The sequence below is a fragment of the Lissotriton vulgaris genome, chromosome 3_1 (assembly GCF_964263255.1).
Source record: "Lissotriton vulgaris chromosome 3_1, aLisVul1.2, whole genome shotgun sequence".
Taxonomy (NCBI): domain Eukaryota; kingdom Metazoa; phylum Chordata; class Amphibia; order Caudata; family Salamandridae; genus Lissotriton; species Lissotriton vulgaris.
This window is the reverse complement of record NC_141689.1, coordinates 835,193,456-835,217,550: the sequence shown is the minus strand read 5'-3', so window position 1 is coordinate 835,217,550 and position 24,095 is coordinate 835,193,456. Positions and strand designations below refer to the sequence as shown.

The 24,095-nt window shown below is 44.0% G+C and overlaps 1 protein-coding gene across 1 annotated transcript in view; it reads left to right on the top strand.

Annotated features, from left to right (window-relative positions):
- LOC147727101 (RING finger protein B-like) overlaps window positions 1-24,095 on the top strand; it is a 677,508-nt gene that overhangs the window by 28,988 nt on the left and 624,425 nt on the right. Inside the window, exons 4-5 of the mRNA XM_086963055.1 lie at window positions 2,952-3,024; window positions 20,239-20,281. Of these exons, the coding sequence (XP_086819181.1) occupies window positions 2,952-3,024; window positions 20,239-20,281 (116 nt within the window). The remainder of the gene's footprint in view (window positions 1-2,951; window positions 3,025-20,238; window positions 20,282-24,095) is intronic.

Below are 24,095 nucleotides of genomic sequence, written 5' to 3'. Positions count from 1 at the left end.
TCGCCTAAAGCGAGTTAGAGGCCGCTATAAATTAAGAGTAAGGAGAGACTAGATGGATGCTAAATGGATTGGGCTGAGAGAAGCAGCAAAAGCCAAAGATTCAAAAAAGTATTGGCACCGGATCGCAGAGTATTGTGACTCCAGACAGAGGGCACTTCCGATCCCATTCCCAGAAAGTGAGTGGGTGGACTATATTTCTTTATTATATAAACCTAATAGCTCAGTCCCATTTCAGATGCCTGTAATAGAGGAGGCTGGTTGTGGCGATTATGGTCCCCCATCAAGGGCTGAAGTGATGGATTACATAAAGAACGCTAGAACCTCTGGTGCTCAAGGCCCTGATGGTATACCGATCATGCTAATTAAACGGGATCCAGTCGCATGGGGAGCTTTCCTGGTGCCACTGTTTGACTTTTGTTTTCAATCGATTAGCATTCCCTCATCTTGGAAGGGGAGTATCATAGTCCCGCTGTATAAAAAGGGCTCAAAAAGGTCACCTTCTAGCTTCAGACAGATTACGCTGCTAGACGCTGCGGGCAAATTATTTGCAAAAAGTATACTTCAGCATTTGCAGCAGTGGGCCCAAGAACAGAACATCTTACTGGCAGAACAGGCAGGCTTCAGAAAGAACCACGGAACGCTGGATAACATTGCGGTCGTTCAAACTATTGTGGAGAAATATGCTTTTTTAAAAGCATGTTGGTCTACACAGCTTTTATTGATTTCTCCACGGCGTTTGACAAAGTGGATCGTCAGACGCTGTGGAGAAAGCTCTCTCATCTGGGTATGCCACACCATCTCCTAGGCCTCATAATAGAATTACACACAGACACTTGGTGTCAAGTGATGATGGGCGTCTCGCAGGGGCTTTCCTGCAGGATTAATACACATAATCGCCTCAAGCAGGGTTGCCTGTTGGGCCCTCTTTTGTTCTCTTTTTATATCTATGACCTCCCCGAGAAAGTAAACTCAGCGAAGAGGGATGCCCCTAGAATTGGTACAATGTCTATTGGCACTCTATTATATGCAGATGACGTTGCTATTTTTGATCTAACCCCCATTGGTTTGCAGCGTCGTCTGGATGCCTTGACTAATTATGCGGAGGAGCATTGTTTGAAAATCAACATTGCCAAAAGTAAAATGTTAGTCTTTCGGAAGAAAGGTCTTAGAATAAAGAAAGAGTATAAATGGCTGTTGGGGCAGGAAGAACTTGAATTGGTCAATGCGTACCTGTATTTAGGGAAGGTTTTTTCAAAAAACGGGCGTGACTCAGAGCACATCAACCGTTGTGTTGGTAAGGCCGCCTCCCAGGCTGGAGCTCTAAATAGATTTTATAAGACCTGTGGGAGACGTCATTTTAATCATGTTCTGTCAGTGTTTAAGGTTAAAATTCCCCTTTAACCTATGCTGCAGAAGTTTTGGATAGGAATTACTGGCTCTTTTTCGATAAGGCTAAAGGCCGGTTTTTCCGTCAAATTTGTAATTTAAATTCCATGGCTGCCCCACATGTTCTTCGTTTGGAATTCCATTTAGTTTCTTCTTACACTTCTTCCCTGGCAGCGGTCCTGAGGTGGGGGAACTCTCTTTGTTGGGGTGTTGAGGGCACGCTAAGGGCCGCTTTGAAGCTGGAAATTTTTGTAAAATTAAAAGAGAAATCTGCTTTTTTTAGATCTTTTGCTTACGCAAACCATCTATTTGGGCTCAATTTAAATAGTGACTCACCCATCCCAAAGTCTGTACTGAAGTCGTTTTTAAAGAGGTCTGTAAGCATGATTAGTACAACAAGAGATATAGCTTTAAGTCATCCTAAAGTTCGCTGTGTGAGTGCGATGGGGAGCGGACCCCACCCCTATCTCTCATGGAATGTTCCACATGGCATCAGAAGATTAATACTTCTTTAAAGAATGAACCTATTGCCCTTGAGAGACGTAACGGGCATTTGGGAAAAAACTCCTAGAGATAAGAGAATTTGTGAACTGTGCCGCTCCCAAATACAGGATCTCAATCATGTGCTATTTGTGTGTCCAGAACTTTTAAGGGCAAGGCGTATGTTTTTGAGACACTCTTTTATTAAATTTAATATTCGTTCCGCTGAGGAGGCCCGATCTTTTGTGTTGTCCCCTCCCAATGAAATGATCTGCCATAGAATATTTCAATTTTTTAAAACATTTCTGGCTAATTATTAGAATTTCTGAATTTTAGTTTAGTTGGTATGTGTAATGTTTTGCCGATTGCTTAAGGTAGATTTTTGTATTTGTTATAAAGCATGTTCTTTTATTGTATTGGTGTATTTTTGTGGACCTCCGTTGGAGTTCCGTAACAAATAAACTATTTGACTTGACTTGACTTACTGCCTTTGTTATATCAAATTAAGATGGAAAAGTTGGAGATAATAACTAGTCCAAGGCAAACTTTATATTATGCTGGCATATTTCACCTAATTTAGGAAATTTTGTATTATGCATGTTACCTAAAATTCCTGGAATTATGCCATTATGACACTTTTTGGAATTATGTGCCATTGACAGTAAAACCTTACCTCAAATGTGCCATTTGCTCTAAAGATTTACTACAAATGGATGAGAACAAAAAAAAATTCGGATGGGTGTTATTCTCTGTGTTTTTGTATTTTCTACTTTTTCTTTTAGCATAACTCGCCCCTGTGTAAAAAAATTGACACAATAACACTTTTCACACTAAAATATAGCACAAAATGGCAGATATGTATTTTTGAGTAATTCCTTGTAATTTTGACAAAATTCCACCTAATTACATTAAAGCAAATTAAGCAGTGTTTGCACACCATCTACTGATAAGTGATGAATGTTTCATGCTCTCATGATAGTCAAATGTCATTTTATTTTTTGTAAAATTTCATGAGAGACATTTTTAAAATGGGTAAAAATAACATGCAACGCTGAACAACTAGGTTGGTTTTCATTTCTTTTTAGGCATGGACATGCATTGACAGTGGCTGGAAACATAGCTTTTGTCTTTGGCGGCAGTGCGGCACATGGCACCCTGGTAAGTGCTGTAATTTGTTTTCAGATGCATTTGTGAGTGAATAAAATTATTTCTTGACCAGAGTGCTTATGTTGTTTGAAAAACATGATGTAGGATTATATATAACTCATATCTTGATTGATCAGAATCTCAAAGTGACCTGAATTTCTGTACAGTATTTTGTTTTGGTGCGCGCATTTCAAGACGCTAGCCAAGCGCACAATATTAAAGGTCCAGAAAAAGATTGTTCTCATGAGCCGCATTGAGAAAGACCCACTAGTTTATTGGTGTTCTTCATCGCTCATGGCTTTGGTGTTTCTAAATCACAGTCCTTACTTTATGGACAACCTTCAACGAAAAAATGCAAATATTCATATTTTCAGATAAAGTTTTTAGTGCTAACTTTGACATCATAATGCGAAGGGAAGAAAGGCAGCCTGAAGGAAGTTCAAAGAAGGTGATACAACTCTATCTGTTTATCTAACCCTGGATACAGGTTACTTTTGAAATGTAGAATAAGACCAAGTAGAGCTAGAGAGTGGCTGTTGGGTCAGCCCGTTTCATACGTTGACTTTCATGTGTTTTTCATGGTTGACCATTGCCTGGTCTGTCAGGGCCATGGCAGTTTGTGAATAGTTACATTGTCCCATTTGTGTGCCTTTTAGATATTTGTGATGGGACATTAAGCAGTCGTTTTGTAGACTATCGATGTGACATGATTTGTAGCTTGTCGCAGAGAGCCACTGTGTTCTTTAATATTTTTACTTTGTGACAAAATGACATTGAATTACTGATTTATGTATTTTTTGCTTAAGGAGTGCACTGTTTAGATATTTTAGTGTTATAAAATGTCAACACCGTTCACCCTTGCACATTCTTTCTGTTTCATTTTACTACCAAGATAAGATGTGAGATGTACAGCACAGCTTTTTTGTTCACAAAGTAAAGATGCGCACGCACATAGAGTTTCTTAAAGAGAGACTAAAAACTCTTGCCCTGTCAAAAGTATGTACTATGTATTATTTTTCTGCGTATTTATTTCAGCTAACTGCCTACATCTTCAAACTCCTTTTCATGACACTTCTTTAAAGGCACAGCTTACCACTGCTAAAGGATTCAGTTCAGCAGACTCCTCACATAAACTCTGTTGTAGTCTATGATGTTACTTGAAATGGGTTTCTGCTTTTAGTACATGTGAGGAAAAACACACATGCAAGGTTGCCAGCTATTACAAAATGCTGCCCTCAAAAAACCTGACCTATAGGCTTTGCTAGGGCTTGCTTAAGAAAGTGATGCTGGTTGGCAGGATGCCTAGTCCTATTAAAATATGATTCAGGTGGAAAGATGAATTGGAAGGCATATACAAGGAATCTAAGAAATGAATGAAATGAAATGAAACATTACATTTATAAAGCACGATGGCTACCCTGAGGCCTCCCAGCACTGAGGACAGAACACAGAAGGAAAGAGGAGATCAATTAAATACAGTCCTTAAAAAGGTATGTGTTGTAACTATGATCTTGTTTCACCCTCACCCTTCCCTTTCCCTATCCCCCCTCCTTGTTCAGGAAAGTTGGTATCATCCATGTGTCAGCCGGGCGCTCGCTGTGGAATGTTGACACAGTGACCCAGGCTTTGTGTGTGACAAGCTGACGGCAGTCTACTATGAATCTTAAGGCAATAAAGCAACTCAGTTATACTCCACGTTGTCTCTCCTTACTACATCTTTTCTGGCGACGAGGTTGAGGAAGCTGAGCCAGGGACAGTGACTGCCGTTTCCCTGGAACCGTGATTGCTTGTCATCCAGAGGAGCAGTTTGGCGCCTGCCACCAGTGTCAAGCGAGGAGGTCACCGCTTCACTGGAAGGAGCAAGAAGAAGTCACAGCAAGTAAGGATATTCTGTTGAGCTACCCCAGCGTAGTGCAGCCCTCTTGAAATGTGCCGGCTTTGATCGGGTGTCAAATCGGACATCGCGAGGGGTGTAGCGATCTTGCCTCGTGATCGTGAGAGGGTGATGTTAGCTGTTGTGGTATAAGCTTGAGCGCTATTTTCGGGTGTCTAATCGGGCATCGGTGGGCAGCTAGGGAAGGAGTGCCGTGTAGCGCATGCTGTGTGAGGGCGTTGGCAGCAGGTCACAGACTTGAGGGAAGGCAAGCACAAGCTCTGTCTAGGAGAGAAAGTGGCCACCGTCTCTCTCAGTGTCTATTCTGAGGAGAATTGTCCTTCGCTTGCCACGGTGGTGCATCGGTGCGCTTTAAGGCATCCCAGCGTGAGGCACGGGAGTGCGCAGCTCTGACTGAAGGCGCTCGCCCTGCTATCTCATGAAACAAAAGAAAAGAACCTAGCGGTGTGCTTACCATCGGGAAATTCGAGCGCGGAGAGGCTTGCTTCAGCGTGAGGTTGCCACCTCGGCAGAAGCGACGACCATTTTACTCGTTTCGCCGTTTCCTTTGGGAACATCTCCCGTTTGTACACAGCCCAGCCGCCTGGAAAATCTCCTCACGCAGGCACTCGATGAGGGAAGCCCTCAGAACAGGAAGTCGACGCCAGTTCTTGGGAGCAGAAACCCGATAGGAGAGTTAAAAAAGTGCCAGTAGAGGCAGAAAGGGGACTACACTCTCGAGTGTGAATCACTACAGACAGATCTGGTGCTACTAACTGTGTTCAGATAAAAGCAAAGGGAGAATAAGTGTGGTGGTTAAAGCTTATGGGTGAAGTTCATGAGCGGGCATTCCTCCTGAAAGTAAAAGAAATAGAATCTTGTTTTTTTGGAATCAAGACTAGCGTGAAGTAGAGAGTTGTATGGCCATGGCAGGAGCAGGAATGAGCCAGCCTCCCCCTTTCCTTAACGAGTTGGGTGAACCAGTGATTCCTTGGAGAAGGTGGGAAGGAATATTTAAGTCATACTTGATAGCTATTGGAGGTAGTAACTACACCAATGTGCGTAAACAACATATACTGTTACACAATTTAGGTACTCATGGCAGGAAAATATATGAGGACATTACGGGTAGACTGATTGAGGATGAAGAAGAGGTGGTAGAGGAAGGTGTTAATGTCTACGAAAGCACCCTGAGAGAACTAGCAGCTCATTTCAAGGAAAAGATAAATGTGGTAATGGAAAGGCATAAGTTCTTTAAGAGGGTGCAGAAGAGAGAAGAGAAAGTGAGCAATTATATAGCTGTGTTGAGAGGTCTGTCAGCCACATGCGAATTTGGGCAACTTACGGACTCTCTAATAAGAGATCAACTTGTCAGGTGCACTAATGACACTAAAATACAGGAGGAGTTACTTACTAAAAACCCCAATCTAGAGGAAGCGATTAACCTAGCCAAGGGCCTAGAACACACGGCGCGCTGCATGAGAGAAATGAAGGTATCAGAGGGCACTAACAGAGAAAGGGTTGATGGTAGATCTAATTCAGAGAGTGAAACTGTTTGTAAAATAGGTGAAAAGGCAAAGGAAATTACTCGCAGCAAGCCCGTGGCTTCAGTGTGTTATAAATGTGGTAGTCCCAACCATATGGCCAATAATTGGAAATGTCCGGCCAGGAATGTTCAGTGCAGGAAATGCAATAGGTGGGGTCATTTCTCAAAAGTGTGTAAGGCTTCAGGGAAAGCAGTACATGTTATAGAGGAGACACCACTGGATGAGGAAAGGGAAAAGTTGTATGTATTTCAAGTGGGGGATGAGGACAATAATGATGATGTGTATCCCAAATGTGATGTTTTACTGGATGGGGTCAAGTTTTGTATGTATGCCGATTCATGCTCCCCATACACTCTAGTAGACAAGAAAGTTTTCGATGATAAATTTGCCAACCACCCTGTCAAATTGCTACCTCCTGATATAAGTCCTAAGGGTTACAATGAGGGGAGGATTCCTCTTGAGGGAATGGCAATCATGAGGATATCCTTCAAGAACAGGCACACGGTTGGGAAGATTTATGTTTCCACTAGGGGTTCTACACTATTGAGCTGGAGGCATCAGAAGCAGTTGGGAATCACCCTAGACCCTAACAATAGAGAGCAGGTGTTGCTAATTGAACCAGAAGGAATATCTGAGGACCTTACCAAAGAATTTAAGGAAGTGTTCAGTGATAGATTGGGGGTCTTCAAGAACTATATGCATAAAATTGTGTTGAAGGAGGGGGCGGTGCCTGTGGTGCACAAGACTAGATCCATACCTTTACGCATGAGGGACCCCCTCCAGCAAGAACTCAAGAGATTAGTCAGTGAAGGGGTCATCACAGAAATTGAGAGTTCAGAATGGCTAGCGCCCATTGTCATCATGGCCAAGGATAAAGGAAACAGTATAAGACTCTGTGTAGACCTAAGAGACCTTAATGCAAACATCCTTGTTGACAGGTTTCCCCTTCCTAGGATAGGAGAGATGCTAAGCACTATAAAGGGGGCAAAGTATTTCAGTGTGCTGGATTTATCATCGGCTTATTATCAGATCAAACTACATCCAGACTCCCAAATCCTCACTGCATTTACTACCCCATTTGGAAACTTCAAGTTTCAGAGAATGCCATTCGGATTGGCATCAGCGGCGGCTGCCTTCCAAAGAGTTATGCAGCATGCATTAAAGGACTGCAAGAACACCCTCTGTTTTCAGGATGACATACTTATCTATGGAAGTGGAGAAGAAGAACACAACAAAATGGCTAGGAGAGTGTTGGAAAAACTAAAGGAGGTGGGATTCACCACAAAACCTTCGAAATGCAGATTAGGAGTGAGTTCGGTAGACTACTTGGGACACACGTTATCTGAGGAGGGAATGAAACCTAAACTGGACTTGGTGAGGGCAGTGGAGGATGCACCGAACCCGAAGAGTAAAGAGGAAATATTGTCTTTCCTGGGTTTGGCAGAATACATGGCCAAATTTATCAAGGACTTCGCCATAGTTTCGCAGCCCTTGAGGGACCTCATAAGGAAAGACAGTGTGTTCGAATGGGGAAAGGAACAGGAGCTGGCCCTGAAGAGTATCAAGAAAGCCATCATCGAAGCTCCGTTTATAGGGAAGTTTGACCCCAATGGTGTAACCATTATCTCCACAGATGCGAGCAACAAAGGCATTGGAGCGACCCTATCACAAGAGGAAGGAGGAAAGATAAATGTCATAGCCTTTGCGTCCAGAACCCTCACCGTGGCAGAGAAGAACTACTCTACTATTGAGAAGGAGGCCCTGGCAGTATATTGGGCCATACTCCACTACAAATTCTTCATTTGGGGTACTACTTTTGAAGTACGCACGGATCATAAACCATTGGTTGCTCTGTTCACAAAAAAGGACATGGAAAGCATGACACCCAGAATTGCCAAATGGGCAGTAGGCTTACAAGCCTACAACTTCGCTGTATCATACATTCCTGGGCAACAAAACAGAGTTGCAGACTACTTGTCCAGAGCACCCACAGGAGAAGAAGAAGAAGAGGAGAAGAATAACTCGATCTTGGAAGTGCGTATGGCAGCTGTAGAAAAAGAGTCATGGGAAACCCATATGGAACAGGACGAAGACTTGAAGAAGGTGAAGAGGTACATCTTGGCAGGATGGCCTAAGAAATGCAAAGATGTGGAGACAGAGATCCAACCCTTTTGGAATGTGAGGGAGGAGTTATCGGTGGAAGGGGATCTCATAATGAAAGCTGGAAGATTGGTCCCACCAGAAGCTCTGAGAAACCAAGTAGTGGAACTAGCTCACGAAGGACATCTGGGGAGAAGCTTGTGCAAGGCCAGACTTCGTGCAGACTACTGGTTCCCCACCATGGACAGAGAGATGGAAGACAAGGTGCGTGATTGTTACGCATGTGCTGAGAGCGACAAAAACAAAATCATAAGAAGAGCACCACTGGCACCAGTGGAAGTACCAGAAGTGCCGTGGAGCAAGCTAGGATTTGACATTGCTGGTCCTATTCATGGCAGAGGTTTGCAAGACTGTTATCTATTGGTCCTAGTAGATTATTTCTCTAGCTGGATAACTTGCAAGTCAGTACACAGTGTAAGCACTAAGGTTATCGTTGAGTTCCTCAAAGAGGCGTTTACACAGGAAGGCATCCCCACAACATTGGTCACCGACAACGGTGTCCAATTGGTGTCGGAAGAGATGAAGGACTTCCTCAAAGACTGTTCGGTGAATCACATTCGCACCCCTCTTTACTGTCCCAAAGCCAACGGGAAAGTGGAAAGAGTAAACAGGATGTTAAAGGAATGTATTCAGTTGGCCAACCGTGCAGGGGAGAAAGTGGAAGAGGCCATAAGAGACATGCTGTGGGCGTATCACACCACGCCAAAGTCCACTACTGGAAGAACACCGTTCGAGCTACTGAGGGGAAGAAAAGCAGGCACCAAGCTCACCCCAGGATGGATGGGGAGAAAACAGACAACGGAAGTTGACCTCAGCGAAGTAAAGAGAAGGATAGAAGCCAGCCAACGCAAGTACAAAGAATGGTACGATAAGAAGTGGGGAGTGAAAGGAAGAAAACTTCAGGAAGGACAAGGAGTCTATGTCAAGAAACCGGAAAGAGACTGGAGAGGGGGCGACAAGTTCTATGCCTCAAAGACCATCCGCAGACCCAATAGAAATTCCGTGGTTCTGGAAGATGGAAGGTTGTGGAGCCATGATCGTGTAGTTCCGGCAGAAAGAAGAGAACAGGGGGCAGGAATGAGTAGGGTAGGAGGAAATGTTGTAAGAGAAAACATAAGACAACACAGAGCGAGCGATAGACTCAGAACACTTCCCCAATGGCACAAACAGTACATAATGAGGTAGACTCACAGGCAGGCTTCAACCCCAGACAACTACATCCTTGGTTCTTATATTGTTTTTAATTTCCCTTAAGGGGGATGATGTGTTGTAACTATGATCTTGTTTCACCCTCACCCTTCCCTTTCCCTATCCCCCCTCCTTGTTCAGGAAAGTTGGTATCATCCATGTGTCAGCCGGGCGCTCGCTGTGGAATGTTGACACAGTGACCCAGGCTTTGTGTGTGACAAGCTGACGGCAGTCTACTATGAATCTTAAGGCAATAAAGCAACTCAGTTATACTCCACGTTGTCTCTCCTTACTACAGTATGTTTTTAGGAGTTTACGTAATGCTAGCCGGTTAGGCTCCTTCCGGATAAGTAGTAGAAGGGTGTTCCATTCGACGGCGGCATTGTAAGAAAAGGAACGCCCGCCATATCTGGCTATGCTTATTCTAGGGGATAAGGCCAGAAAAGAGGACTTTGAAGAATGTATGACCTTACAACGCATACTTTTACATCGCATACCTTTACAACACATTTTTTACAACGCAATAATCCATTACAACGCATTCCATTACAGCGCATGCCATTACAACAAATTTTTAAAAACTACCTTTACAGCGCATTCCATTACAACGCATACTACCTTTACAACGCATACTATTACAACGCATACCATTACATTGCATGTATGGTAAGTATTGGATCGTGTAGGGGTAAAAATGACTATTCTAACTCCAGGGGGTGCAACAGTAGGGTAAGTATTGGATAGTTTAGAGGTAAAAATTACTATTCTAACTCCAGGGGGTGCAACAGTAGGGTAAGTGTTGGATAGTGTAGGGGTAAAAATTACTATTCTACCTCCAGGGGGTGCAACAGTAGGGTATTGTAAGGGTACTATGCGTTGTGATGGTATGCTTTGTAATGGTGTGTGTTGTAATGACTGTGTTGTAATGACAGACGTTGTAGTGGTATGCGTTGTAGTGTCATACGTTGTAATGGTTGCATTGTAATGGCATGCGTTGTAATGGATGTTGCGTTGTAAAAATGTCGTTGTAATGGTAGTGCATTGTAAAAGTTGCGTTGTAAAGGTTGTTTCCCACTTTGAACGAAGGTTTCTGCTTGGGCTGTAAGGGGTGAGCAGGGATTGGATAACAGCTGAGCCCTTCTTCCAAAAGGCCTTATGGGCCAGGCACGTGGCCTTAAACTGAGTCCTCTCCCTGATTGGCTGCCAATGAAGGCTCCTAAGTGCTCGTTTAGCAGATTGCCTGCGGGGAATTTGAAATAACAGGCGGGCTGAACAATTTTGAATGACCTGGAGCTTATGAATGGTGGTATGAGGGACTCCTAAATAAAGGGCATTCCCATAGTCCAGGCGGGAGAGGATAAGGGCCTGGACCATAATCCTTCTGGCCTGAAAGGGAAGAAGGGGGAGGATCCAGTGAAGCATCCTCAGCAGGCCGTAACATGTGGCTGAAAGCTTCTCTAACTGGTAGTTGAAATTAAGAGAACGGTCAAGCCAGAATCCGAGGCTCTTAATCTGATCTTTCAGGCTGGTGCCTGTCCAAGGAAATTAGGCCACAACAGGGTGGAATTGAAGGAGGCTGGGTTGCCAAGAAGCATCAGCTCTGTTTTATCACAATAGAATTTAAGGCAGGAGAGTTCCATCCACTTGGCCACCTCCTGTAAGCAAAAGCCAAGGGTGCTAGATGACCCCTCGGTGTGATTTATTGCCACCACAAGTTGAGTGTCATCTGCATAGGTAATGATTTTAATGCAAAATGGATGGACAATCTCGGCCAGGGGTCTCATGTACACATTGAACAGAGTGGTGCTCAGGGAGGAGCTATGAGGAACGCCACAGCTGAGAGGCAACCTATTAGAAACAACATCACCTTCAAATACCTGGAAGGAACGCCCATTGAGAATAGCCATGTAATTGTAGTGCCGGAAACTCCCAGACTCTTAAGTCTGAGGATCAGCATGTAATGATTAACAGTGTCAAATGTGGCACTTAGGTTGAGGAGGACAATCACTGCGGTACCTCTTAGATCCAGTATCCTCCTCGCCTTCTCAGTTACTGCTAGAAGAGCAGTCCCAGTCCCGAGTTGAGGATGAAAACCCATCTGGAAGGGATGGAGCCGATCATTCGATTCCAGGAACTCTACCAGCACAGTATTTATGTACTTTTCTAGGATCTTGTTCAACCAGGGAAGAAGAGAAATGGGGCGGCAGTTGGCCAAATTGGGTTTCTTTAGCAGGACTTTAACCATTTCACATTTCCAGGCAGCAGGTACTGTACTTGATGCAATGGAGGAGTTTACAAGATCAAGGATTACAGGACAGATGGTATCAGCAGCTAATGTGAGGGCCTGACGGGGAGCAGGGTCTATGAGAGAACCATATTTTAGCTTTGCAATAATCGAGTCCAATAGGGCGAGATCCAAAGGGGGAAATTGCCCAAGTGAGGTGTGGGTTTCAGAGAGTAGATTCGAGATGGAGGTCGTAGGTTGTAGATTCTGTGTACCGGAAAGGACAGTTAGATGGTTTCAGTTTTTGCTGAACAAACTCTGCCAGATCATTACAATGCGTGAGTGCTCCCTCTGACATAGATTGTTTTTGAGGCAACTTAGAAAGGTTTTAGCAATTTTAAAAATTTCTTTGGGGGAGTTTGCAGATGAACTGATTTTCATTTCATAAAAGGTGGCTTGGGCAGTTTTGATTTCAGATTGCCTTGAAGGAGGTCAGGTATTCTTTAACTAGGTTAGGACATTTCATATAGGTCTATTATGACTTCAAATTTCACTCTGAATTGCTAATCCTTGGCTAGGGTTCATAGGCACGGAGTGTGCCACTGGTTGGTTTTGATGTCAGATCAACTTCACCTCACCTGCAATTCTGAAAAAAGCTGAAGGCACATCTTTTTAAGGAGCACTATTCCTGACCCAACAGGTTACCTTTGAGCTCCCCCCAAAGATTGTATCTTGCTGAGATCAATGCCCCAATTCATCACTCCATTACACTCCAGCTCCGTTTGCACTTTTGAAATACCAACACATGCATGTTTAAATACCTCAGGGCTTTGAATGTTGTCATCAAAAACATGAGCTTTGTTCTCTTTGTCAAACTCCTTCAGCTGAAAATATTTCTTTCTTACAATATGTGCAGACATCATGGATGTTCTTGTTACATTGTACAATTTGTAAAGGGCACATTTTACCCAGTTGGAGCGCCCTTGTGCTTAAAAAAACAGAGGCAACTGGCAGCATACAGGTCACAATTTGTAAAGTTTAAAGTTAAATTGTATCTCAATCAAATTGATTGTATTTAAGAATGTCAGTGTTGTGTATATTTATTTTGTGAGTGGTTTAAACTTCACCTAAATGTAGGGAAATTTGCTACCATCAAATGACATTGACCTTAATTTTAAATTACCATTATTTAGGTGCAGGATCCACCATAAATAAGCAATGACCACTTGACAACAATCATGAACATCATTGTGTTTTTCTGGAATAATATATGCATATGGATTATGTTATGTTCATCAACATCATCAAAAAACGTTATTCGCTTTTTTTTAAACCATCAAAGTATACAAAATCCATACATTTGAATGATCTTGTTAAAATATTTGTTAACAAAAAATGAGGTCCATATAAATAGCATCATAAATATAGATAAATGGAGGATAAAACACTAAAAATACGAAGAAGTAGATATACAGCCAAGTAAAAATGAAAAAGAGTAAATTTCAAGGTGCTGAAGACAATTCACCATTTTTCCTGAACGCAAACTTCCCATAATACATTTTGACTCCATGATCGTATTTACAAAATTTAATGAAACACCAAGGCACATAATCATCCTAGTCAGCCTGAGTTACAAACTTCTGGTGCCTAATCCAGAAGTTAAATAGAAAGCGGCTTACTGCAAAGACTATTGGGTCAGACGCTTTGGACTTCAGGATTCTATAGGCAACTCAATATTGTCTGATTCCTAAATTCAAGCATATTGGCCGTATTCACCTCCTACGATTTTAATGAAATTTAATGCACAAAAACAAAATATGTTCCTCAGATTATTGTGCTAGGCCACATGCAGGGCATATTTCTGTTACTAGATCAATGGCCTGGTAGTTAGGAATTTTTAGGAATATGCTACCCAGCCGAAACCTAACAAACAAGCCTTTGGCTAGGGGTGGTGAGATCAGATCCAAAAAGCGATCAAATTTGGGATAGATCTAAAAACATAAAAAGTGGGTTGTTAGGTGACCATTTGTTGTTCTCACAGCATAATGTTCTGCCACATATGTTCAGTACTTGGTCTTTACTCTTATCATTTCATCTTTACAAACCCTCTCTGGACAATCCCACAAACTCAACATTTCTGGTAATTTCCACCAATTGGCAATGTGTTTAAACCATGGTAAGTTTTTTAGCGCCACTAATCATAAGGACCTCCCTTAGTGAATCGCTGTAATGATTTAGCTCAGGGGTGGTCCACAATCATTTCCAACACATTAAGGGTTTGAGCAAAGCCACGTCCCAAAGTAAAAAAAGATTGGAGTCAGAAGTGTCGCAACTGGTACAGAGATCTGACAGGATCTGACAAAAAATGTATCACACACCGTCAATTTGTGGGTATTAGTATAGCCTGAGATCTTAGCGCCATAAAGTGGTATGCTTTGGGCTATAGCACTGTAAACCTCCAATGCAGCTGTCAGTGGCCATACTCGCGACTTTCTCTGGAATCTCAATATTGACTTTGACCTATGGCCAAAGGTAAGATAGCTTTTTCCAAGTTGCCGCTCCCATCCGAGTGAGTCAATCAACCTTATTCCCAAATAGTCAAAGCTTTTTACCCTCTCAAGTGATTCAGCTGCGATCCTATCTACTCGCAATTTTCCCTTTCACTTCCCAAAAGCCATACATTTTCTTTTTGTAACATTAAGTTCCAGGCCCCTTTGCTTGCAGAAAAACAGAAATGTAACTACTAGGTTTTGTAGGCCCATTGGTGTTGTGGAAATAAGTAAAGAGACATCTGCGAAGAGCAGTATCAGTATTTTTTTTCGTTCAGAAGGGGGGAGTCATTTCTACAGCCCATGAGCATATTGGCCACTTTGTTGATATCCAGGGAAAACAAAGTAGGCACGAGTATGCACCTCTGGCACACACCATGGTATACTGGAATCTTACTCTGTAGTTCACCGTGTTTGCCTCATCGTACCTGGGCATTATTGTCCTCATGCATTCTTGCTATCAAGTTTACCAAATTAGTCGGAACAACCGTACCTAACATGACTCTCCCCAGCTTTTTGTGGGGCACAGGATCAAACACAGCCCTCAGATCAACACATGCTATGTATAATTTTTGTTTCTTTAACAACACATACGTCCACATGAGCTATGAAAACCTGAAGGCCTGATTGCACTTATTTATCTTGGTTCAGAAGCCCGACTGGTAGTGGGACAATATTGCATCTTCATCTATCCAGGCTTTGAATTTATCTAAAACTTGCCTTGCAAAAAACTTTTGCAGATTATCAATCAAACTGATCGGTCTATAATTGGAAGTGATTGAATCATCTCCTTTCTTATATATAGTAATTTTCTCAGCCCTTTACAAGTTTCTGGAATATCTCCCCCAGCTGATATGAAGTTTGACAAAAGGTTTGTATAGGGAGCCCATATCACAGATTTAGATTTATACAGGTCACCAGGTATCCGGTCTGGTCCAGAAGCCTTTGCTGCTGTCAATTTATAAATTGCTGCCATAGTATCATTGAGACTAAAAACAATCTCAATGCTAGTAGTAGAAGGAAAAGGAGTATCAAAAATATTAAAATTAGCACCCCGTAAATTCTGTAAAGCTAGTATCTTCTTCCCTACCATATAGCACAGAGAAGTGGCTAACCCACTCCTCTGGCTGAATTTGGTAATGGGGAGTCATATTACTATCTAAGCTTCCGTGTGCGATGATATACCATTATGTTATGTTATTATGGTGGGTATTTATAAAGCATGTGGTTACTTGTAGGCTTTGCTGGCACTGGAACTGGAGTGAACACAGCAGCACGGAGCTGAAGTGGTTTTAGGATTTTACTTTCGGAAACAGTCACTTTTGTATGGGCTGGCTTAATAGTGTAGTTGTTGCCAGCCAATTATGTGAGAATTACTGGAGAGGGGCTGTATCTCCGTCCACATGTTGGGAGCCAGGAGTACATGTTTTGATGCAGCAGAAGTTCTGTGCTTCCACATAAAAAAGTGCTTGCTCCCATGCAGCAGTGATCATTTTGTTTATTTATCCAGCTACATGAGATTGAACTTTCAGGGGCACACACGTGGCATTGTAATGCTATTACAATGTCTTAGTTAATTCAATAATTGATGTTGTTTTTCTCTGAAAGCAGCACAGATAGGAGTCATTGACCTACATGGATTTTCAGGTTTGGCTTGACAGTGCAATTGTTAGCTGACCTTGTAACCTACACCAAAATTATTCTACAGTTCTCTGCTTCCAAACAAATACATATCTATTCCCATGCTATTTACTTGTAATGCTTCACATTACCATTCATGCCTTTAAAGCCAGGCCTATTGATATTGCCATTGCTTGTAAGTTCTTGTGACATGGGAGACCTTTCAGATGCAATAACGCCTGCCTCATCTTGTTCCGAAGTATTCACAGCATTTTGCTACCTTTCATAATTATGAGCTCTTTCTTTGCCCCGTTAGTGTGTGGTATATTTTTTATCATCTGTGAAATCATTAACACACTGGGCACCAAATCTTAAACTTCAGTTTGCTGGAAGAAAGTTGATATTTTACTGCTGTCATGCACTTCAGGAATTCATTCAATCCTTATGTCTCATATAGTTCCACCCGAGGTTGCTAGCCAGGATAATTCTCAGCACAGGCTCTGGAACATAAGATGCACATTAACATTGGTAAACATTGGCACACTTGATACCCACAATATGTGTAAAAAAAGAATCCCAATGAAAGAAGAAATATAGACCAAGAGGGTTTTGATTTTGTCAATTCTCCTCGTCGCATTCCTATAATTAGTGAATCAAAGATCACCTTTAGAGACTTTTCCTCTGTTGTTTACCGCTCTTAATTCCAGATGACTCACCCAAAAGCTAATCATTAAGAGGGCACTGCACAGGCAGGATTTTGGTGAAATAATATGGAATCTATTGTTACAAAATAAATCATGGCGAGGTCTTTATCTCCAATGGGTATTATTTCACTCCCCCAAGTCCCCCTTATTAAGGTTGTTACAATAAACCTTTTTCCTTGTATAGAATTCCTTCCGCTATAGGGCTGTTCATTCAGGATCTTGGTAGTGATTTAACTCTGGGGAAAGAGTAAAACTACCAGTCACAGTCTCCTGGGTTTCTTTTCCTCGCCACATACAGTACTTCCACCTAAACACTTAGATATAGCACTTGCTTGGGGTAAGGGACTATACAGCAGTTACAATCACCTTCTGCTCCCTGCTAATATGGTTAGGCAGGGAGCCAGGGAGGGATTGTATGAATGTGTCTCTTCTCTTCTTCTAATTTGGATTGATCATGGGATGCCTGGGGGAAAGAACTTGTCACTGAGGTGCCTATGAATTTGGTCTTTTTTGGATCTCCAGCCCTCCCATTCCCCTCCCCTTACACATGTGACTCTGCCCTCTGTCATGAAGAGAATGTTGCTGTGGCAGTGCCCTTCAGGCAACAGACTGTTAAGCATTTTATGTGGTCCCTTTCTTTAAAACAGAGTGGCTGCCCTCTGTCTCCATACTGGAAGATGCTGTTTCCTCACCATTACAGTAAAAAAGCCACCCACCGGTGGGAGTCAGATGTTGTTGTTGTACCCACCTGAGCTTGTAGACATGTGCAAAGTGGCTATGCTGCAGCAACGAATGGTTCACCAGTGCAGCTCCAGTCATGAAGAGAAACGTGATGGAATGTGTCAGGTTCCACTGACTACTTATTTTTCTTGGTCTAAACAATACTGGCAAGATTGGAGGGCTATGCAGCAGATGCCGTTACAAACAAGACCTCTGCCCTGATGTCACTCTTGGTCTCTCGCCATGGGCAGGCTCCTGGATTTGTATTTTTTTCACTGCATGTATGTTACCATTCTGCCCTAGACACCTGCATGCACAGTTCCTGTGAAGAGGAGCATTCCACCCACAGACGAGTGCATGCATTTGAGCGCTGATCCATTCAGATGGCTGAAAGGAGTTAAGGCAGGGTGTCAAAACAATAAGGTAGTTCCTGCATTTGAAGCACAATTGCTTTCTCTGGTTATGGGATTGGTCAAGGAGCTGTCAGTTTTAGGTTATTTGGCACACTCTTGTATGGTGTTTGATACCTCCAAAGCAGGAAGGTACAACAACACAACCCTTTGAATGTTGTTGGAAGTCCGCCGTGTCAACTTTGGAAGACCTGCACAGACAGCATAGGAAAAAAATGCATCATGATATTGTGCCCTCTTCCACTTTTGGGTGTCAATATTTTTACAAGCTCAAACATAACAGTAACCACCTGGGGCATCATGGGAAGCGAACCCATATTACAAGCCCCCATGCCCCTTGCAGCCGTCTCTACTGATTATATCACAACTGCACTCTTCTAGAATCTGGTAGAGAAAGTGATAGCAGCTGCTCTGGAGTATTACATTCCTATAACAAATAAGCCATTAGAGTGTTCATGTTCTCTATGAACCTTAAGGGTATGTAGATACACATTCCAATCTAGGCTGGACATGATAGAGTTGTACAGTGGCAGGTGGCCTCTACCAATTCATGTTACTCCCATTTGGAAGTAATATAGGTCATCATTTCTTCTCTGACAACGTGCACTGTTGTTGGCACCCCTGCTTCCCAGAGACATATATTTCTATCTTTGTATCAATGGCCACCCTGTCTCATTTCATCATTCTGGAATGTCCTGGAAGACATTTGAATGGTGTGCAACCTGTCAAGCACTCATGGTTGGGTTAACAGTCTTTGACAATCTTCTGTGGAACAGAGCTAGGTCCTTCATTTGCTCGGAGTTCTTTCCCATATATCATTCAGAGCTGAGCCTTCTGGGATTTTGTACATCTGGAAGATGAAATAGTGTCCCTATTCTGCATCATCTTGTTTTGTTCCTTGAATGAATTGGACATTCTACTTTCTTCCTAGTTATATCTTCTATGCTCTCCAGAGGGCCTGGCACTGCTCCCTCATCCTTTTTGTTTCAAGGGTAATATTAGATTTCCATTTCCCTCAGGAGCTTGTCATCCCAGTGTTTCATTCAAGTCCTTACTCTTCTGAAGAGTGGGGTTTGCATCATCTAGAAGATGCACAGCGGTTTGTATTCATTTGATCCTGTCTACCTCTGATGAGTCCTCTGGTGTTGGTTCTTTCCTTGAACTTGGGTACTGGGAAAAGAAACGTTCCTCTGCTAGGTCACGCAGATCGGTGCATTTTAATATTGTTCCGTTCAAAGAGGAGGTTAAGAAATCCTTGAGATTTCAATGGAGTTACTGCTGTCCTTTGTGTCTAATTCATATGGGTATTTATTGCCTCCTAGGTTTCTTAATACTATTATACTGAGACTTCTATTTGATTTCTTGGACATTCTCAAATTCACTGTATTCATTTTTGCCAAAGAATAATTAGTATTTGGGATGTCCCTATCACACGAAAAAAAGGATAAGTGGTCTTTGAATGTAAACCATTACAACAAACTGATTCTGATGACAGGGAGACCGCCACCAACAGGCTGTCGGTGGCGGTCTCCCAGCCATCGGTGACATGTTTCCTACCCACCATGTTACAATGGCGTGCCGGGTGATGGTGGTCGGAAAGTCCGACTGCCACCCATCTGATGGGATTCTTGAGCCCGCTGTTGCAGTGGAGGGGCTTGTAGTCCCTACTAATTTGCTGCTGCTTGCCAAGCACCGCTGTAAGGATCCCAATGTCCCTGTCCACTGGCCTTTTCCTGGCAGAAAGGGACTTTGGGGGCCCATAGTGGGCCCCCCTTACTCCCTGGCCCTTGACTTTGGGTGCTGGGGGGCACCTATTGTGCTCCCCAGCATACCCCTGGACCATGTGGTAGGCACCGCATGTTGCCTGCCACTTACTGCAGTGATATGTGCGGGGTGTCTGTTTTGTCTTATGGCAGGTGCTGCAGAGTGCATCACCCACTGCAGCACAAAAGATGGGCAATGCAACTGCCACAGTGGCTGTCTCATCGTAATTTGCCCTGTGGGACCACCACCTTGTAGGCGGGTGGTCTACATACAATACGATGGTAGACGTACTGAAGTCTGTCCGTCATCGTAATAACTCCCTCTGTGTTCTGCAGAATGTTACCACTTTATCAGGCAATGGACTTGATAAATGATGATGAATAAGACCATTCAAGGCACTGCTTGTTGTATTATATTGACTTATGTGTTTTTTAATTTCATGATATCTCTCCTTTTTTTCCCACTAGGAGATTGAACCAACATACTTCAACGATTTCTACATGCTGACAAGTGAGCAGCCTTTTTTCCACAAGTTTTGCTATGATTATCCATGTATCGCATTTATTGTACCGATCACATCTCCAAAATATTTTAAGTGAGATGACTTGCAATTCCTTTTCAATACAAACATAAGTGCTATATTGTTATCATAATTTTCTCTTAACCCTTTCGCTGCGGCGGCTATTCCGCCGCAGCGCTAAGTGGGCAGGGCGGCCGCTCGGCGGCCGCATGCTGGTGACAGAACCGCTCCGTCACCAGCCGCGGTTGAGTTGTGCTGGTGACGGAGCGGTTCCGTCATGACCCGCCCCGCTCATTAAAACTGCCACGCAGGCGCGAAATCAGCGCCGCGCAGGCGCGGCGGCCGGGCCATGACGGAACCGCTCCCTCATCAGCACAGGCCAACCGTAGCTGATGACGGAGCGGTTCCGTCATCAGCAGGGGAGGGGTTTATGTATGTTTTGATGTAAACCAATGGGCCATCTAAAGGTTATATTCTCTTGAAAATGATAGATGGACAGAACTCAGTATCACTGGGCAACAGCAGCTGATACCGTAGGAACCAAAATGTCTTGTGCCCTTTCCTGACATTGGCAAGGTACACTCACCATACAGGCCCAGTGTAATTTTGTTTACTACTGCCAGGCCCTGAAAGAAGAATGATCATTCCTCTGAGTTATGTTATGTTATGTTAAAACAATTTATAAAGCGTGCAAATAACCCATAGGTGTCTGAAATAAAGAAGCTGGTGACCTTAAGGGTGGTCTTGGAAGCAGATTCATTGGGTTGGTTGGTAGATGGAAGCACAATTTTATGAGAAGTTAACTTATAATGACTTCATGTGTTAAGGTTTAATGCCTGTTGATTGTTTTGTTGCCATGTGTGTAACGTTAAACTTTACCTCATGTGTTGCTTTCTGCTATATTGAGCCATCATCCATAGGTACAATTAATATCTAAAATCAGTTGCAAAAATGTATTATTGTATATTACACATTGGCTAGATGGACCTACGAGTGCTATCTATCACCCATGGATAGAGCATGAGGGGAAAGGATGTGGCCAAGCGGCTAGAGCGGTTCACCTCAAAGCAGGCGAATCAGGGTCTAGTCTTGGCAGGGATGCTCAACATCGTGTGATTTTGGGCCAATCTCTTCTCCCCGTGCCTCACAAAAAAGTGAATGTGTCCCACTGTAACGCAACTGGTGACCATGTAAAGCGCTCTGGTAAAGGAAGACATGGACAATTCCCCTAAGGGAAAGTACGTCCAGGGCAAGGTTTTTTCTGACATGCTGGTTCATATTCAAGAGGTGCTTGGGTTCGACCCTAAATCCCTGGCTGAGGAGGAATTTTACGCTCAGTATAGATCCTATGTGGTGGATGACCTTCCCTTCCATAATGTCCTGAAGGATATCCTCACAAAGGAGTGGCTTGAGGTGGATAAGCATGGTATTCTGCGATTCCTGGGGAAGCAATATTGCCTGGCAGACTTTGATTCCCAGTTTCCTGCAATTCCAAAGGTTAATTCTCTTTTGTCCTCTATGGCTTCCACCTCTTCTTCCTCTTTGTCCTCGGAGGAGGCTTTCCTGTCTGATCCGGTGGAGCATAAGGTGGAGTCTGCTCTCAAGCATTCTTACGATGCTTCTCACTTTGGGGTGCTTGCTAGCACTTATGCGGCCTATGCTTCGCAGGTCCTGCTTAAGTATTTCGAGAAACTGTTTGACTGTGTTTAGGATCAGGGGGACCCTACTCCTATGTTGGCTCAAATGGAGGTCTTGGCGCAAATCCTCTCGGATGTCACTTTTGATTCCTTGTGGGCTTTTTTCCTCGGCTGCTGGGGCAGCGGTGGCTGGAAGGAGGTCTCTGTGGACAAAACCTTGGCGTCTTGAGGCTTCACAGAGGTCTTGGTCCATAAACTGCCTTTTGAGGGTCCCCGTCTTTTTGGGGATGCTTTGAATACGATGGTGCAGTGATCTGCGGAGGAAAAGAAGTTGTTAAAGCCTTTTCAGCATGCTCCTATGAAAAGGTCTTTCTTCCAGAAGCAGGGGTTTTAAGGGGTTTTGTCATCCTAGCCATTTCATGGTTGGGCTGGTGGTCGGGGGGCTGTGTTCCTTGATAAATCCTGGCCTCAGTAACAGCAGCAGCAACAGCCTCCCTCTGGTGTAGGACAGAAGTGACTATGCTGCTGTGGGGGCTCGTCTCCGTTTGTTTCTGGATCGTTGGTCAGCTCTGATTTCCGACCAGTGGGTTTTGTCTGTCATCAGGTGGGGCTACCAGATCTCCTTCCGGGGCCCTCCCCCTCTGGATTATTTTCTGGTTACCCCGTTGTCAAGAGACCCCGTGCAGCGATGTGCCATGTTGTCCGGCGTCGCCATGTTGTTACGGAAAGGGGCTGTGGTGCCGGTTCCAGTGGGGGAAGTGGGCCTGATGGTTCCTTCCGCCCCATATTGAATCTCCGTTCCCTGAACAAATTGGTGCGGTTGGATCATTTTCGGATGGTCACGTTACAGTCCGTCATTCGCCTCATCCAGGTGGGCGATTTTTTGGCTTCCCTGGACTTAGAAGAGTCAGACGCTTATTTTCACGTCCCAGTCCATCCTGCCAGTCAGTGGTTCCTGAGGTTTGCTGTCCAGGGTAGGCATTTCCAGTTTCAGGGTCTATCGTTCGGCCTCTCCACTGCTCATAAGACTTTTTCCAAGGTATTGGCTCCTGCTGTGGGGGGTTTGCAACATCAGGGTTTCTCCATGTTTCCCTACATTGATAATTGTTTGGTCTCTGCTTCCTCTTTTCCTCAGGCTCTTCTGGCGGTGGAGGCTAGGTTGTCCCTGTTCCAAGAGCTGGGGTTCAAGGTGAATCTGACCAAGTCTCTTCTGGATCCTGTTCAGAGATTTCAGTTCATCTGGGGTCTGTTTGACACCTCTCTGGGGGCCGTGTTTCCCCCTCCTGCTCGGATCCTTACCCCGCAGACTCTGTTGCGGGATCTTTTGAGTCATCCCTCTGCACCGGCGTGTGTTTGGTTGTGGGTCCAGGGTTTGATGGCTGCGACTACTGCTGTGGTTCCTTGGGCTCGCCTCCATCTCAAGCCCTTGGTGACTCATCTGTTGGCTCGGTTGTACCCTTCCCGGGCTGATTATGAGGTTCTGGTTCCTCTCTCTCCTGTTCTGGTTTGGGACTTGGACTGGTGGCTTTGCACTCCCAATCTGGAGAAGGAGGTGCGGTTTTGTCTTCCTCCTCCCCTTTTGTTGACAAAGGATGCCAGTCTTTGGGGTTTGGGGCCACTTTGGGGTCCTTGGAAGCCATGAGTCGGTGGTCTCGGGGGGACGCTGCCCGTTCCTCGAACTGGTGGGAGTTGGCGGCCATCTGGGAGGCGGTGCAGTTCTTTCAGGTTCATCTCCTCGGGACGAATCTGTTGGTTCATACCGACAACCAGGTGGCTCATTGTTACCTAAACCATCAGGGGGAGACCAGGTGCGCATGTCTGAACATGTTGGCCTCCATGATTTGTGCTTGGAAGGAATCTCATCTGGTGGCTTTAAGAGCGGTGTACATTCCGGGACAGTTGAATATTCATGCGGACCATCTGAGCCGCAACCTGCCATCTTTTGTTCTGTACCATCTCTCTCTTCCTCTGTTCCAGTCCCTTTGCCTTCGGTTCGGGACTCCATGGATCGATCTTTTTGCATCTCCTCTGAACTCTCTCCTTCCCCGGTTTTGTTCGGAGGTACTGTGTCCTCAGGCTTGGGCAGTGGATGCTCTTGCGATTCCATGGCCTTCGGGTCTTCTGTATGCATTCCCTCCCATTCCCCTCCTCGCGAGGGTGCTGCAGA